The sequence below is a fragment of the Elaeis guineensis genome, chromosome 15 (genome assembly GCF_000442705.2).
Source record: "Elaeis guineensis isolate ETL-2024a chromosome 15, EG11, whole genome shotgun sequence".
Classification (NCBI taxonomy): domain Eukaryota; kingdom Viridiplantae; phylum Streptophyta; class Magnoliopsida; order Arecales; family Arecaceae; genus Elaeis; species Elaeis guineensis.
The window spans coordinates 71,450,434-71,468,610 of NC_026007.2; the positions used below are offsets into that span (position 1 = coordinate 71,450,434).

An 18,177-nucleotide genomic window follows, 5' to 3' on the forward strand; every position below is an offset into this window, starting at 1 on the left:
TAGTAAGTAAATTTCCGTTTACGTTTTCATATACCGGTTTTTTTTTGGGAGGGGTAGAAATTTACATACCGGTTTTAGCTACTGACCCGATACCTTCGTGAGCGTACACATTCTAGATCAGTTTGGGCATCGCCCTGGATAAGATTAAAATAATGGCTTTATCTTATGTATAATGATAGAGAAAAAGGAAATTGCTGTTATAATAGGTAATGGTTCATTCATTTTCAAATGTATGTGTAAACTCTCTCTAAAAGAATTTATATCATGAAAAAAAATATTTTTTATGCAAGTAATAATTAAAAAAGTATTGATATGATCATTATTTACATATTTATGTCATTTCTTTTCAAATTTTTGAATATTTTTTCTCCAAAGGAGTAGGTATATCGTAGCTCCTATTCAATATTTTAACAGAAGTCTATAATCTCCAATATTGGTTTCCCATTGCACGCTGGCGTGAGTACATGGCAAGCCATCCAACAGTTAATGGTTCTGGTAGACTTTGACCGCCATCCACCGTAACCAAGCTTGCCGTGCTCCTCATCGACAAAGTTCATCAAACATCAAAGCGGTGACGTTTTTATGAGTACTGTAGTAGGTGGTGGCACCTGAGAACTTCCTGCCACGTTAAACTGAAAAATCTCAGTTGTTATAATACAATAATTCTACCTAAAACCCCACAGAGAGAGAGAGAGAGAGAGAGAGAGAGCAGCTGCCTCTGTGCCCCTGCAATACATATCTATGGTGGGGCCAGGGAACGAAACCCAAGAACCCAAAGCAAGCTAGCCCAAGGCCGGGACGTATGCAGAGAGAGAGAGAGAGAGAGTGCCTACTCTCATTTGTTTAATATTATTCTTATTCTTATATAAAATCCTACAGAGAAGGTCAAGCCATGATGGTATGATACCGAGTCCACTCTTCCCCACCGCCTCTTTCTTGGGTCTCTCTCTCTCTCCCTGGGAAGTCCGAAGGGAGGGAAGGGACCAAAGCAATGGAGCTGGCTTTGGAGTTTGAGCAGCAGATAGAGATCGGGGGAGATCCCCATTGAACTTCTCATCATTTCTCCCTTGGTTTCTGGGTAGGCTCTTTTAGGTTCTTCGTGTGATGGAGATGAGCGGCTGGCTTGGCTTCTCTCTGTCCTCCTGCAAAGGAGAGAGCTCCTGCTGCTGTGATGAGGGGTTTGGAGGTGGGGCAGAGGGTGGTGGTGATGGTGGAGAGGTGGGCTTTCATCATCCCTGGGCTGGTATGCCTCTGCGCTCAGATGGCTCCATCTGCCTCATGGAGCTTCCCCTTAGGCCGCCTCCTCCTCCTCATGGTGCCTCAGGTACCTAGAAGAAATCGAACCTTTAATTTTTCCTTCTCTTTTATTTTGTTACTTATTTCTTTTTGGTTGATTCGTTACTTGTTTCACCATTTGCCGACTGTTCATTTTGTGCTATTGGTGCCGTGTTTTATATGGTAAGCTTCTGTTCTATTTGGTTGGGTTTTTTGAGCTCTTCATAACCCATCTTTTAGCTTCTTTGTAATATATGGATCGATCATGGTCCTGAAGTTGGTGTAAGCGCGTGCTATTATTCTTTGCAAGTTTGAACTGATGATCGCTCTCTCTCTCTCGCTCGCTCGCTCGGCTCTCTCTTCGATTAACAGCTTGAACTGATATACTGAAGATAGTTTTTCCCCCTCGAAATATGGCTGTATTTCTTGTTTGTTGTGGTGGAGCATGTTGTGCTTTTGGTATCTTGTTGTTCAAACGTCCATTTGATTTGGCCTTCTAGCTTGTTACAAACACATCTTTTGGCTTCTGTGGATCTGGTCCTTGTGTGAACGCAGGTATGTTATGTGTTTGCCTAAAATTTCACTGTAAATTTCTTACTAAAAGGATGAATCTAGTCTAGTCTTGAATGGTTCTATTTTGTGTAGCTATGTTGTCAACCGTGTCAATTGGCTCCTTTGGCTCTTTGTAAACCATCTTTTGGTTTATATGGTTTCTGTTTTTTGTGTTGTCATAAATGAGTTTTATAGCTTGATTCAAGTTTATTTCAAGAGTTGTCTTTTCTTCTTTTTTGTTTTAGATAAAAGGTTGTCATGTGGCTCAAGTTGCTTTTCGTGTTATAGGTATTAATTAGGACCTATGATTTTCTCAATTAACACTTCAAGGATAGTCCGATACCCCTTATTAGTTTCTCTGATCAGGTATTGGTGTTAGCGTTACTATGGCTATGTTTTCTGTCCCTTGTGCTAGATCAAGATCTTCTTAGTGGAGCGTTAAATGGTAATTTACACCACCATTTTTTTTGGGGGCATTTTATTGTTTGGCACCCCTTCGCTCTTATTCCACTGTTTTTAGTCCTCGAATAGTGTCTGCTCCCATCCTTTTTCTCAGTTTCCATTATTTCTGTTTTCTGTAGTTTTACAAAATTTTCTTTACATTTTAAAGCTTTATCCATCCATTTATGCAACATTTTTCTCTCTATAGTTTTAGGCGGAATTCATTATAGAAATATATGATTAACGAGGGATGAAGGAGTGTAAATGAGCGTTGAATGAATGTCTTTCTTGGTGTTCAAACTTTTTTCAAATTTTGTGCCTCTTTTCCATATGTTGGGCTTTTTGTCATACACTATATTTAGAATTGTGGAAAAGAATGATACATAACTATGTCCTTTTTTTCTTTTACTACATTTAGAATTGTAGAAAATAATAATGCATAATCATGTCCATTATATATATATATATATATAATTATATATAATTTTTTTTCTTTGGTGTGGGGTGGGAAGTTCCAGATTGGAGATATGGGAGTACCATGGCCACGGCATCCACCAGCTCAAACCAGGAAGGGGAAGGGCCAAAGCTGGAGGATTTTTTGGGTGGTTATTCTGAGAATGCCGATGAAGAGAACCAAAGCCACCATCCGGTCTCCAACTACCATGACATGTACTACCAAAGTTCTGATGGTCCTGGAATCAATGTCAATATGCCCCCATCCTTCAGCCCTGACGAAACCAGAGCAGAAGAAGACATCCACAACTCTTATCATTTCCCCCAAGCTTTTCACCAACCTAACCATTCTTTCCAAGAAATCCCCACCCTCAAGCCTCAATTACTTGTACCCAACCCCAACCCCAACCCCAACCCCACCCCATTTCCTAATTCGATGTACAATGGGGGCTTGGATGGCTCGACCTCCATATCGGGAATTAAGTCTTGGCTCCGACAAAACCAATATGTGCCGGAGAAACAATTGGCCGAGCCAAGTGAGTGCAACATCCAATGCTTAACTCTTTCCATGAGCCCTGGCATGCATTCTGTGTCAAGCGAAATGGTGCCGGTGAGTTCATCTCCTGCAGCTGCTGTTAGACCGAAGTGCCCGAATACCAAGTCCGCCGCTCGAGAGCCAGTTCCTCGCAAGTCTATTGAGACCTTTGGGCAAAGGACCTCTCAGTATAGAGGAGTTACAAGGTGGGCTTGTCTTGGAGACTTATAATTGAATAATATTTTGAAGAACATGATGATTCCCATAGGTCATTATCCTATGTTAGCTAATGCTATATATAAAATCACCGATATCTTGAAGGCATAGATGGACAGGAAGATATGAAGCCCATCTGTGGGATAACAGCTGTAGAAAGGAAGGTCAGACAAGAAAGGGAAGGCAAGGTATGGAAAGTGCCATAAACCCAGCTCAGCTATAAGTTTCTGTTGAATCAGTAAATTATTTTTTGGGTGTTATGGGATCAGTGTTCCAACTATCATATTTCTCATATTTTCTTCTATTTGCGTTTGTTTGATTCCATATGTGCTGCCACTCCATTGGAGCAGTTTATTTAGGTAAGGATACAGACCACACTGATGTGGATTTTGTGACATGAGCTTAGGTTGTCTTTTGAGTTTCCTCTCATGTTTGTGTTGATATCTGTTCTTTATGCTTATGCTTTTGGTAAGGGGGGTATGATAAGGAGGAAAAGGCAGCAAGGGCATATGATTTGGCTTCTTTGAAGTACTGGGGTCCAGCGGCTCACATAAATTTTCCAGTAAGTGGCATGATTTTACCTTTTCCCATCTTCTCTTTTCTGTGCTCAATGGGCTTCTTTGTGTAGCGCTGCTATATGTGACTCTTTTGTTCCCTTATCATAACCGTCATTAGCTGAGCACTTATGAGAAGGAGCTCGAAGAGATGAAGCACATGTCGAGACAAGAGTTTGTAGCCAACTTAAGAAGGTTTGTTTCTCTAATTAGTTCTATACCTCTTAGTTCTCCGTGCTTTAATTTCAAAGAAAAAAAAAAAAAGTATATTATTGTTCTGGTAAAAGAGCTTGTTTCTCTTTAATTTACTTGTACTTTTTTATATAATTATTTTGTTCCATTTCTGTTGTATAGGAAAAGCAGTGGATTTTCTAGAGGGGCATCTGTTTACAGAGGGGTGACGAGGTCCTGTCAATTCCAACTTTTATAATTCAAAGTCCACTTTATCGCTTCTTTGCAGCTTTTATCGGCAACCCCGGCCATGCTATATGATAGAACCCATCCTCTCTCTCTCTCTCTCGTTGCTGTGTTCTCTCACATCTTTTTGTTGTGTTCATAGGCACCACCAACATGGAAGATGGCAAGCTAGAATAGGGAGGGTGGCGGGGAACAAAGACCTGTACCTTGGAACATTCAGTGAGTTTCTCCATGCATGAATACCTCCGTACAAGTGTTCTTTTTGTGCAAAATGGTGAAACCACCTACAGCATTTCCTTGATAAGTAAAATGAAACCCCTATAAAAGTAATCATGTAGCACCTACTTGTCTTGTTCTCTGTTCTACCACGCTCATTATTATTATATGCTAGCAAATGTTATCTTGCCTTATTAAGGATGATTGGTACTGTCGACGATCATAAATGAGATTCCTGCCTTGCTTTAAAGAAATATTGCTAATTGTGGCACTTCTCTTGTTCATTCTCTATTAGCTTATTCAGCACGGTACGTAGCTCTCCTTGTACTTGTGAGTTGTTTTTTGCATGGCATGTTACCAGGAATGTTTCATCATATTATGGTTCTTTAACCTTGTATATATATATATATATATACAAGTTAAACACACTTAAAGGATGGATCTCTGGGGAGTTTACCCTATTTCCTCATAAATTTATCCACCTAGTCAAAAATTAGGTGGCAAAAGAAGCGAGATGAAATATTTGAGAATTAGACGGATACAAGATCAAGAATTTGCACCCCCAAGGGTTTTGCCAATGCATACCAATTTTTTGCTGCTGTCCATTCTCAGACAATCATTTGATCGTAGTGTTTCCTATTGCAGGCACTCAAGAGGAAGCTGCCGAAGCCTATGACATCGCCGCGATCAAATTCCGTGGCTTGAATGCAGTGACCAACTTCGACATTAGCAGGTATGACGTGAAGCGCATATGCTCGAGCTCCCATCTCATCACTGGCGATCTCGCCAAGCGCTCCCCCAGTGCGACTCCCACACCTTCAGAGCCGACCGACGCCGACCGACCTGCACGAGTCATCGCAAACTCCGGTAGCAATGACATCGATGACTTCTCCGACATGCTATGGAACTCTAAGGCCGAACCTCTTCAAGCCCGCCTCAACTTCTCAACTCTGTCTCCTTAATTTCAGTGAGCAACCCAAACTCGGTGGCCAACAAGGCTGAGAGCCCAAGGAACGCTGGCGTCAACCAAAAAGCCTGTGGGGACTTCCCTCAGGCGTTCTACTTCCCTCATGGAATGAAGGTTGAGGGTGGGGAGAATGGCAATGTAGGTGGTGGAACTGATGGGAACATGAAGTGGATGGTGGCGGCAGCGGCACGGACGTCCGGGCTACCGGTGGCTCATCAGCTTCCCATGTTTGCTCTGTGGAACGAGTGACCATGTACCGCAGGAGCCATTTGGTGTTCTGGTGAGGCCATTTTTTTTCCCCTTGGACCATACGTGTATGTGCCCTTTGAGCAATTAGACCCTTACAAGCATTCCCTGCTTGTTATCTTCAACAGCTGATGACAATTTTGTAGCAACATATAATGGTTGCAGCTATTCGTAAGTGTTACCCAGATTTGTTTTGAAGAGTTAAGGGATCTGATGGTTTAGTAATCTATGAATGGATGCAAAATGCTTTTATCTGGATCCTTCGGCTCAAATCTGAAGTATTGTAAGTTGGTAGTATCTTCGTATGTGACGAAGGATTAGATGGAGATTTTTAATATACAAAATTTAGAGTGATTTGAGCAATTGACATATTTTGAACATGAGTATGATTAGAGTGAGTGCATCAATAAATAATTATATTAAATTTTATATTTATATAATTTATACAACTCGTACATGAGCATGAAAATAAATTTGATGACAACATGTATGAGTTGTATTTCAGGTGTACTTTTTACGTGCATGAGTTTGATCTTTCATCATCTCCTCCACCTTTATCCTCTTAGGATACTGCTATTTATATCTGAATTTTAATTATAAGAAAATGTTTAGAATGATTAGATGGTAGGCAATGGCTGTCTAAGTGTAATAGTAGAGACTCGGTTAAGTAATCAACATCATCCATTCGAGTACAGATGATGATGATGGGATAAACACATTGGTGGCTTTGTTTTGTTTTTCTAATTTATTTTTTTTCTCCTTCTCATCACCGAAGACTTAGAATTTTAGATCAGAGATTATCTAATTTTAAAAGAAAAAACAATCCGAGGCACCATTATGTGCATAAAAAAAGTTTGATGGATTCAAAATTATTAATTTGCTAATTTAACAATCAATTAATGTCACAAACTCTGTTACTTGTAACAATTATCATGTGCCAGGAAAGCAGACCCAATCTAGCCACATCACTTATATATATAACCTAAAACTTGCTCTTCCTATTTGACCCATGCAAGCCCAAAACTTCAGTAGGGGTTGTGGCCCCTCCGCACAGGCTTCAAAATTTTAATTTTAAAATGTATCAAAACAGATAGGCAGAATTATTCTTAGTGCGTGCACGTCTGTTCGCGATAATAGTACTATCTTGCTAGCCACAATGCGTCCACTATTGCTGCTTTCATTGCATTGTAACTTCTGTTTCTTTCACACCGATGATAGGGAGTGTTTCACCTTCTTACTAAATTAAAAAACAAGTTATATATTTTCTTTTTTAGTTTTTTCTATTTATTTTAAGGAGTGGATCAGTAGAATACAAAATGGCATGGCTCTACAGTCTACAAGCATTATATGGGAGAACCAAAGTCGATGTGCTTGAGTAAGCTGCAGCTGCTGCATAGATATGCTTTTCTTTGTAAAGTTAATGATAGCTGGCAAAATAATTTACATCACTATATGACTTGAGAAAGGTATATGCTTTGGGAGTGTACCCCTTGGAGAAGCCCTAGGTGAGGGCTGAGAGATTCCCACGGGCTGACATCCCGTGGTTCAAAGGCTCAAGTACAGGGAGAACAGGAGGCGGAGCAGCAGTTTTAAGGCATTTATACCACATGGACATGCATGCACAGTGCATTGAATTGTCCGCCACCTTTTAACCTCCTCCACCCTCCCCCACCGCCACAAACCCACCCGGCCACCATCTAAATTTTATTGAGAAATTCTTTGCGCACCGTTAGCGGTGCAGAAAATTCCACATGATATAAATTATTTTTATTAAAAAAAAACTTAACATAAAATATATTATTTTATATAATTATTATTTTTTAATATATATATTTAATATTTATAATTTAATTTTTTATTTAAAAATTTTATATGATGAAAATATATTTATCGTCTAGAAAAAATTATGACACGCTGTGTCGTAATATAATCTAGAATATCATAATATGACCTAAAATATTATAATATTAGAGAATTATTTTTATATAATTATTTTTTAAAATATATTTAATATTCATAGATCGATTTTTTTATTTAAAAATTTTGAATGATAATAATAATTTTATTTTTAAAAAAATTTATAATATTTTATGTATATTATGAATGCAGAATGTCGTAATATGGTCATAAAATATTATAATTTTTTTAAAAAATAAAAATATTTTTATCATAAAAAAATTTTAAATAAAAAAAATTGGTCTGTTGATATTAAATATGTATTAAAAAATAATGATTATATGAATTAATTGGATGAGATGGTATATTTTATGTTAAATTTTTTGCACCATTCGGGATTAACAAAAAATTTTTGAAACTGTATATACTTTAGGTACCATAATGGCATGAAGATGGCCCATGCCTTTCATTTGTTCCTTCCCCTTGCCTCTTCAATTCCGACATCCACCCAGACCCCAGTACCCCGCTCCTCTCAAGGTCTCTCGTTCACAAAGGCACCCCTTCTGCAGCACCAAAATGGCACCATCTTATGGCCAAAGCGCATCCTTTTTGGGATGCCGTGGGAGGCAGAAGGGTCCAACTAGATAGGGCTGTTCGATTTTTAAAACCAGCTCCTTATGTTGTCGACCCCTATTTACATCACTTCCCATGGCTTTATCTCCTCCCTCCACTTTGTGAGCCTCGTAACTTGGTGTGGCTGTGGGTCACACATTTGAGGACAGGGTAACTTGGGGCTGCTGTTCGATTTTCGGGGCGTTTGATTTGACCTTGGTTTGTCCACAATGACCCCTGACATGTCATCTGGCCATTTTACGTCAATTATCGTTGCTGACAAATGTTGGCGAGACATGAATTTGTATATGAGATAAACAAAAATCGTAACGGACGGGCATAGAAATATGATTCGGACGACAAAGAAAAAAATATGGGAAATTTTTTTGAATTGCTAGATGAGTTTTGAGCTTTAAAATGATGTCAAAGAAAATATGATAAAATAGGAAGACTGTCTCAAACTTTTTTCTTTGATGAGATTATTGCTACGGTTGGTGTCGATAATTATTCAAAACGAAGCAAACCGTTCACCTTCTTAAAGTGAATGGGCCAAGGGAATACCAATGGGTTCAGCTGGCTCCATTGCAAACAATATTATGCAAAATATTGAGAGATGCGTGAATAATTCACAATATTTTTTAATTGGTCATATTATTTCGGGAATTATGCTTATGCAATTGATCATGAATTGTTCAAAAGTTTGGAATTTTATAATTTATTCATGATTTACTTAAAAGAACATGAATGAAGTATGAAGTAATGAAGATTATTATTAGTATTAGTATTGAAAGGAAGAAGTTTCCTTTTTTTTTTTTTTCCTGAGAAAGGAGTAAATGATTCAGGTGGGGCACCACCAAAAACAAATACCCAAGACTAATAATTGGGAATCAACATCACTGAGGTTTTGAGCATCTCCAACGTTAGCTTGGTTTAGATGGGTATAGGTCTGTGTTCATGGTGATTTTATGTCTACTAATGGGATCCAATTTCAAATGTACGGAGCGATTCTTTCCTTCGACCTCCACCTTTGGGCAGATTAGAACTGGCTGCACATTGCTAGCATCAACCCAACCTTCTTCTTATAATCTTTCTTCTGATCGGTTTCCTACTTCATGATGCACCTGTTGAGTTGCTTTGATCAGATCTACCTGAAGCTACTAAACATCTTTACATATCCAGCCATGCCTTTTTCTCTTTCTTCAAATTTTATCCCCACTAAAGTTGTTCTATATGGATTGATTGGGGTTTGAATTGGTTTTAATAGATTTGGTTGATTTGCCTAGTTGAATTTTAAGATTCCAACAAAAGAGGCAAGTGACCGTGCATGACATTTCTTATTTACTTTCAAATTGTTGGTTATTTTCAATGGTTAAAAGATTAAAAAAAAAATGTTTGGCATTAATTAAGTCCCAATTTCAGCCCACCTATCACAGGCCAAGCATTGGAATTCTTGGCTAAGACGGGCTTAACACTACTGCACGCCAAGGGCCAGTCCTAAAGATTGTCCCGAGCCTTGGGCCGACGCTGGCGGATATGGGAGGTGAAAAGGTTTTGTATATGACAATACAATACGGTATAAGCCTACAATGGGATCAATGCAACTTGTGGAAATGGATACAAGTCTAAGGCATGGTCGAATACTTGAGTTGCCAATGCACTAACGGACACCCCAAAGCATATGCCAAGAGAAAATGATTAGTGCTACCATAAATAAATAACAAACAGATGCTAGCATGATAATTTTATATATAGAAGCATCGAGCATCTTGTTGGCTTATAAGGTAGCTTTAAGATGTACAATTGATGCCTCATAATTTTGGGAAAAAAAATGTTAATTGTATATTTTATCAAACAACAGCGAAATTAGAAAATGGAAAGATTTGGAATGCTTTTGAAGGCTTGAGCTGATTAGAATATGGAAAGATTTCTACCAACACAAATTCTGCTGTTGAAAATTATTTTTCTAAACAAAGTTAAAAAAACTCAATCTGATAAAAGTATGAAAAGATTTTTAAAAAAAATCAAATACTATCTACCAAGAGCTAATTTCAATGTAATATTTATTATAATGCATCTTTATTATTTTATGTAATATAATCTAAAATTTTATTTTTATTTTTTTCTCTCAAACATGCATGTTGCATGCATGGGTTAAACTAGAAAAAAAAGGAGAAAGCAAATCGGAAAACCTAATGGGCTTGCGGTTGGCTGAATCTGGTTTGCAGCCCGAGTTAGCCTAGGGCTTTGACAGAGTCTGGCTTAAAAGATCAAATTTGTCTTAATTTGAAACAGTAACTAATGAGGACTATAAATAAACGAGAACGTTCATAAAATTTTGAGAATAAGGAACGGCCGTGAGGATGGTTTAGAGGAGAAAGATTTGGTGAGGCAAGTTTGAGCTAAACTCAATATATAAGAAGAACTAGATGTCTCCAATTAATTCGTAATATTAAACTCCAAGTCTTAAGGTTGCGTTTGGTGCTTCGCTAAGCAATTTTGAAAGATAATATGAATTGCTTTCAAAATATATTTCCACCATTAAATTATCAGTAATATTGATTACTGTATTTGAGACATATAAATAATATTATAGTAAAATTATTGAAAATTTTGATTGATATGTTTAGTATAACAATTAAATTATCGATAATATGAAATTAAATTTCTAAAGTATCCCTAATAATTTTATCTCGATTCTCTTTTTTTTTTCAGCTAAGAAATAACAAGAGTAACATGAGTGTGGTGGTGACAGGGAGAAATGATGGACTGAGGGGTGTGGAGAACCATGGATACTGGAGGATGGAGAGGGGGTGGACGCGTGTGGAGTCGTGAGGGTGGTAGGGACAGATGTGGAGGAGCTATTGGAGGTGGTGGAGGACAAAGGTGGAGGAGCCATGGGCAGGCAAAGAGAGATGGAGGAGCCACGGGCCAGTGGTGCACACGAAGGGATGGGAGGAAGGGTTGGACAATGGGTTTTGTGTGATTTCTTTTAGGGATAATTTTATCCAAAATTTTTATTGTAATATTATCAAAGTAGTAATTTGGATAGCTAATCCAGGTTGCATCATTAGAGACAATCTAAAATATCATCTAAAAAATATACTAAATACACTAATTCAGATTACCACATTAAATTGTCAGCAATCTAGATAGATTGTCATCGACCAAACACAACTTAAAAAATTCTTTGTCCACACCATCCACTAGATGGCCATATCAGCTAGGGATGGCAATCGGGTTGGGTCGGATCATAAATGGATCGGATCGGATGCAGATTAGATCAGAAAATATCAAAACTGAATCTGACCTATTTATTAAACAGATCAGATTTTTAAACCTGAACCGGACCCATTTAATAAATAGGTCACCCAACCTGATCTGTTTAACCTAATTATTAAATAGTTAACCTGTTTAACCGATCCAACTCAATCCATTTAACCTGTTTATCATTTAATCAGTTTATTAGATGAACAATCTATTTAACCGATCCGATCTGTTTAATTATTTTTAAATAAGACAAACATCATAAATAGCCAGTATGTTTAATTCAAGACAAAATATACCATTTCAAACTAGAAATATATTATCCTTAAAGGAGAACAAATATTGCCGTTATTTAACATATAAACACTTTAAATAATATAAAGCATGAGGAGAAAACCTGCTCAATAAAAAAAAAAGAAGATACAACAATAGCACATACAGAAGATTCAAATAGGATACAACATTAATTTTAAGTCAAATCCCATCACCAACCATATATTCTAATTAAACAGATAGTAGCAGTCTAAGAGCCTAGCTTTTATGAGTTTCAGTAATTAATCGGAGAGGCCCAGGGCTCATGTTGCTTATCATCACAGTTCATAGAGGCTCGGAGGAGGTGGAAGCATCCACTGGCGGCCACCGATTCCTATCCATTGGCAACCCAGCGGAACCATCCGAGCCCACCTGCTGGGGCCAGAATAAAAAAAAAAAAGTTTAAAAACTCAAAAAGAAAAAGGAGTTTTCAACTATCCAAAACTAAATCCGTCCATTTCCAACCAAAAAAATCAAATTGATTGCAGTAGTTCTTAAAAACCAATAGATTTAGTAACCAAAATCAAAAAACAACTCCAAATTGATCATCAACAAAGCTATAACCAATCTCATCAGATCTAACACGGCAAAGTCTCTAAGATATCAGAAAATCAGCAGTATCATCCACATCTATGCATTTATTGAACAAAACCCCAAAAGGCCCATAAAAAATCACAAAAATACGAGATTCTTAAATAGAAAATAATTTATTGAATAAAATCCCAAGAAAACAGTCGAAACACCATATTTACGGAAAAAAATGTAGATCCGAACGAAAAAAAAGCATGAATCAAAACAAGCAGAACAAGATGCTCTTACCTAGAAGTGAAATAGAGAGAAAAATACCCCTAAAGCCCTACACCTGGAGAAGGGGGAGGTGGTGAAGGTGGCAGAAGGTACGGAGATGATACTGGCCAACATTGCTGCGAACGAGGAAGAGTTGGTAGTGGACAGCCACCTATTGTTAGTGGTGGTGGTGAAGAAGATGGTGAGGGATAAGATAAGAGAGTACACGAAGAGTGATCCTCGATCGAGAGAGGTGTCAAGAACGAGATGGGATGGAAAATCCTAGAGCATCGAGAGGAGGACCGAAGTGGCGAACAGCGAAACCGGCAAAGACTCATCGAATAATCGAACCTTTTAGGGCCCTTAAAGGTCTCCAGCTATCATGAGTTAAACGGATTTATGTTACAATTCGATCTGACTCAATCCTATCCGATCTAATCTATTTATTAAACGAATTAAATAGATTAGCTGTCTGAAATTTGAATCTGACCCGATTATTAAACAGATTAAACAGGTTAATCCATTTACGATCCAAACCCGTTTAATCCAAACTCAAACTTGTTTAAAGCGGGTTGAATGCAAGCTGGATTGATGAGTCAGATCGATTTTTACCACCCCTAATACCAGTTGGTCCACTCTATTCTATTTTAATTAGCTTTTCTTTATCTTCACCCTATCACCCTTTATCGCTTCTGTTGCTTTCACGAGGAATCCTTTCGGCACAACTCTACCCTAGTTGGAATAGAATCACCCTGAGTGGGGATCTGCTTCCATTCACAACCCAACTTCCTATGCCAAAGTGACCTAACTCAGATTCTTTGCAATTTTTTTTCTTGAAGATGTCCGCCACTTGCTATCACATTCTCTTTTTCTTTCTAGTAATTGAGGAACGTTTTAGCTCAAATTATTTCGCTCTTTGCATCCTAATCAATTTATCAGAACCACACCTTCTCTTGCTTGGCTCTCAAACACAGCACAAACAAATATACCAAACAAACGAACTCTCTCTCTCTCTCTCTATCCTCTCATTCTCCAACTCTATAAATTCCTCAGGGCACGTACTGTTTCCTTGTAGATCGACTCAGGAGGGAGGGAGGTAGCTAGATAGATAGATAGATAGATATATATAGAGAGAGAGAGATGCCAAAGAAGATAACCCACTTCACCCATCCAAAACACCCGTTGGTGCAAACCCTAATCGACCGAAGATTCAAGTGTGATGGGTGCAAGTACCCTGGATCCGGGCTGCGCTACTACTGCGATATCTTCGACTTCGTCCTCCACGATCGCTGTGCCACCTGCCCGCCGGCCCTCCACATCTTCGCCCACCCTCTCCACCCCCTCACGCAGGTCGCGCGCACGGACCCAGCCGACCCCCGCGTCTGCGACCTGTGCCGGGAGCCCGTGCGCCGGACGTCGTACCGCTGCGTCGCGTGCGGCTTCGACCTCCACCCTCTGTGCGCGATGCTGCCGCCGACCGTCGAGGCTGAGCTGCACTCCGGCCATGCCCTCTCGCTCGTCCCCGCCATCCCACAGCCGTGCTCGGCCTGCGGCGAGGTGTGCCTCGTGTGGCGCTACCGCTGCATCCCGTGCAAGGTAAACCTCCACCCCCAGTGCCTCTTCGGATGGCAAGTGGGAATGAAAAAAACCACGCATCGTGGTTGAGCCATTCCTTTCCTTTTTTTTTTTTTTTGTTTTATATTTTATATTTTTTATAATTTATATATATGGGTAATTCTTGCTTAGTTAATTTGATTTGCTGAAGGTTTTTTCTGTTGCTTATTTGTCGTGCTTCTCCAATGCATCCTCGATCCCAACTCTGCTCTAGTAGATTTTCGAATCTGATCCTTGAAAGAGAAAAAAAAAAATAGGCCCAGCAAATTCCGGACAGATACGGATTAATCCAGACCTCTCCTAAAATATTTGGATTCGAGCAGGAACTGAATAGGAATTGATCTATAGTTTGAATTAAGATATAGTTAAAAAATAATAGCTATTACCAAATATAATATTGCTAAAAAAATTCAGCTACTTAGATCAAATTTTTGTTTATTTCTTTTTTAATTTGAATAAAGGGAGCGATCATTCTTGAGACATAAGTTTACAAATTATAGTTTTAAGAAAAATAATTGATATACTTAAGAGTATTATAAATGAAAATTCATCGGGTAAATAATAAATGCTTCAATATAATATTTAAAAGAGAGTATCCAAGAGGATGCGGCTTTTTTTTCTTCTTATTTTTGGCTCGGGCCAAAGCGTCGGAAACGGAGAAAGATAAATAGATGAGGGTGAACTTGACAAACTTCAAAAGACATTGGATATGAAAAGTGATTTGGACGGATACGAAACTTTGCATTATTAAAGAAGAAACTCGGTTTGTAATTACTTGGGCTGTGGGAGGTGGTGGCAGTTGTTGGGGGTGGGCGAGTGAACCTGTTGACACTCGTAATATATAACGTGTTGGCTGCAGAAAGCAAGGAATCTTCTACTCATTAATGGAGTGACAAAGAGGACAGGGCTGTCTTGAAAGCCATTCAACCTGCTCTTTTTCCTTTCCTCTTCCTGCATCCGGGTTCCCACGAGAAAAACAAGATTAGCGAACCCTGCTGGCGGCAGTAGGGGCATGCTTAATTTGATTATTGAGGGATATTTGCTCATATTTCCCTCTTTCACTAAGGTCTATTCGTTTGTATGTAATGGAGCAGATTGCAATTGTAGTTGAAACTGAAAGCCAGATTGATCTCAATTCGAATTACATGATTTGTTGTAATTAGAAGCCACCTTCAAAGAACTCCCTTCACCACTCTCTAACCATTAAAATTTAATCTCATATAATTTCAGCATACTAAATTTACAATAACTATTTTAATAAATATATTTTATGCATATTTGTTATAATATCAAATAAATTTTATAATATTTGTATTACTATAATAATTATTATTATTGTTATAATTTATTATAAGTATTTAATAATGTAACTATTGTTCAGGGTTGAGATTTCTTGATCCTAACCTGATCCATGACATACCCAACAAGTTAAGAAATAAAAAGTGCATTAGATTTGATCAGTCTTGATCCATAGCCATCCTGTCTTGTACACTGGTTGCTCCATTTTCAGCCATCTAGCTTTCGGTTAGGTTTAAAAGAAGACCACACCCCGGCTATCACAACGATCTCATGGGAGATTTCGTTGTATGTATACCCATAAAAAAAATTGAAATTCTATAAAAAAAAAACTTTTGTTTTACTGTTATTTGGTTATAATGTTCATCATTCAACGCCTCAATTTTTCACTTGAGAAAAATTGTATTATTTAGTTCAAATATTTGCATCAACAAGGAAAATACAATTTTTATTCATTGGAAAAGAAATATTAGGATTTTTCTTGTGCTGATCTTTCACTTCGACAATCTTAGTTCAAGCAAATCCATCATGATTCATAACAATTGATAACAGTTCTGAAGGTGCTCCGCTGTAACAAGATGATGACAATATTGTTGAGATCTTAGTTTCTACTTCTAACAAAACTCTAACTTCGATCAGGCATCAGAAGCACTTTATCAAAATCCCTCATTAAGGAGGAGAAGAAAAAAAGACCGGTTAAAAATGAGACAATTGGTAATTCTAAGCAGGATTAACATAAAATAGATGGATGAGATCTTAGGATCAATGATCGATGCATGTGTCGCATATATTTCCTAATAGTGGTGGTGGTGGTAACAACAACAACAACAACAACAACAACAACAACAATAATAACAACAATAATAATAATAATAATAATAGTTTTAAAAGGATAAGAACTTGTGAGGAAGTTATATTTACTGAGGAGTTCTAATAATCTAAAGTGTTTGAAAGACTTCAAAATTCTTGGGAAGTTACTAGCCGTTGGGAACATATATATATATATATATATGGAGAGAGGAGAGAGAGAGAGAGAGAGACGAGAGTTGCATTGTATCTGAAAAGGTATGTACGCGATATTTAAACTCCATAAAGTTTTATCATTTCTAAAAAGGAATATATGCGGTGTTTTAACTCTTATAAAAATATTGTCATACAAGAAACTGAGATGAATTGAACTTTTTTTCTCCTGACTTGGTATTTCTACGATATCCTTTCTGAATTTTTTTTGATTAGATATTATATCCTGAGATTAGTTGCCATCTACCTTAATATTAGAGAAATAAGTATCCTTATGATAGTTTTCAAGAATTGTCATGCCTAACTTTCTTTGACCACATTAATTCTGAATTCTTGTCCATACCATAACTTAATAACAGTTATTTTCTTCATTATAGAATTTGCAATTCTCAAGGCTCAATTCAGAATGTGGGGAAACTCAAGACATTTAATGGTCTTACTTACAAACGGTAGAGTGTCAAGATTTGCTATCAATTTACAATTGCGAAGATTGCCTATATGTTGAACACATCATATCTATAAGAACGAGAGATTGATGGAGTATTCTCTGAATGTTAGAAGAAATGATCGGATGATAATTGTCTTTATCATTTTCTTATCCTCATATCAATACGAAGACCAACTCTTCATTCAAAATGTTCCATACTCGTGCAGAGGCACTCGAACTTTGGACTGTTCTCTAAAAGATCAGGTATGTCAATGAAGATGCCGGCAATAAATCTATTCTCCTAACTTGCTATGTCTACAACAACCTTTCTCATCTAGGCTTTCTACGGTGATAACTATCCTTTTCTACAATTTTCCTTGTATACTGGGCATGGTTTTTAAGAGAGAAAAATCAGGGAGCACAGTCTGATATTTTCTTGGTCAGGCTTTGTATCTTAAGGTTAGTCTGATATTTTCTCTCCCTCTCCCACGTTCTCTCTCTCTCTCTCTCCTCTTCCTCTTCCGCGTTTTCCCTCCCTCTCCTCTCCGTGCTCTCCCTCCCTCTCCCACGTTCTCTCTCTCTCTCTCTCTCTCTCTCTCTCCCTCTCCTCTTCCTCATCCGCGTTTTCCCTCCCTCTCCTCTCCGTGCTCTCCCGCACTCTCTCTCCCTTTCCCGCGTTCTCTCACTCTCTCCCGCTTTCTCTCTTTCTCTCTCTTCTCTCCCTCTCCCGCGCCCTCTCTGTGCTCTCCCCCGTGCTCTCTCTTTCCCTAGCCTGTGTGTGTGAGTGGGAAACAGTGAAGGAAAAACAGAGGAAAAGGTAAAGAAGAAGCAGAAAAAAAGAAGAAAAAGAACGAAGGAAGGGAAAAGAAAAAGAGAGAGAGAGAGAGAAAAAAAAAAAGGGATTTCCCTCTCTCTCTCTCCCCCCCTCCCTCCCTCCCTCTCTCTCACGTGTGTGTGTTTGGCGTTGGGTGTGCGTGAAAAACAAGAGAGAGAACAGAATCTTTTCACCTCTTTCTTTCTCTTTCTTGCCTCTTCTTTTTTTCCTCCTCTTTTTTTCTTTTTGCCGCAGCTGCAAGTT

General features: G+C 38.2%; 2 protein-coding genes across 2 annotated transcripts; both read left to right on the plus strand.

Annotated features, from left to right (window-relative positions):
- Positions 1 to 893: 893 nt before the first annotated feature.
- Positions 894 to 6,130, plus strand: LOC105058635 (AP2-like ethylene-responsive transcription factor ANT). Its single transcript, XM_010941617.4, is given in 10 exon segments — positions 894 to 1,324; positions 2,787 to 3,462; positions 3,578 to 3,660; positions 3,823 to 3,831; positions 3,946 to 4,034; positions 4,148 to 4,221; positions 4,381 to 4,431; positions 4,586 to 4,662; positions 5,305 to 5,568; positions 5,571 to 6,130. Coding segments are annotated over 10 exon segments (1,848 nt in total). The 5' UTR covers positions 894 to 1,104; the 3' UTR covers positions 5,876 to 6,130.
- Positions 6,131 to 13,728: 7,598 nt separating this feature from the next.
- Positions 13,729 to 14,492, plus strand: LOC105058837 (protein VACUOLELESS GAMETOPHYTES-like). The gene has a single exon (XM_010941894.3). The coding sequence runs from the start codon at positions 13,883 to 13,885 to the stop codon at positions 14,405 to 14,407; it is 525 nt and encodes a 174-aa protein (XP_010940196.2). The 5' UTR covers positions 13,729 to 13,882; the 3' UTR covers positions 14,408 to 14,492.
- The last annotated feature ends 3,685 nt before the right edge of the window (positions 14,493 to 18,177 follow it).

Coding starts and splice junctions, on each gene's coding strand:
- LOC105058837 (XM_010941894.3), top strand. CDS start 13,883: ATGCCAAAGAAGATAACCCACTTCACCCATCCAAAACACCCGTTGGTG.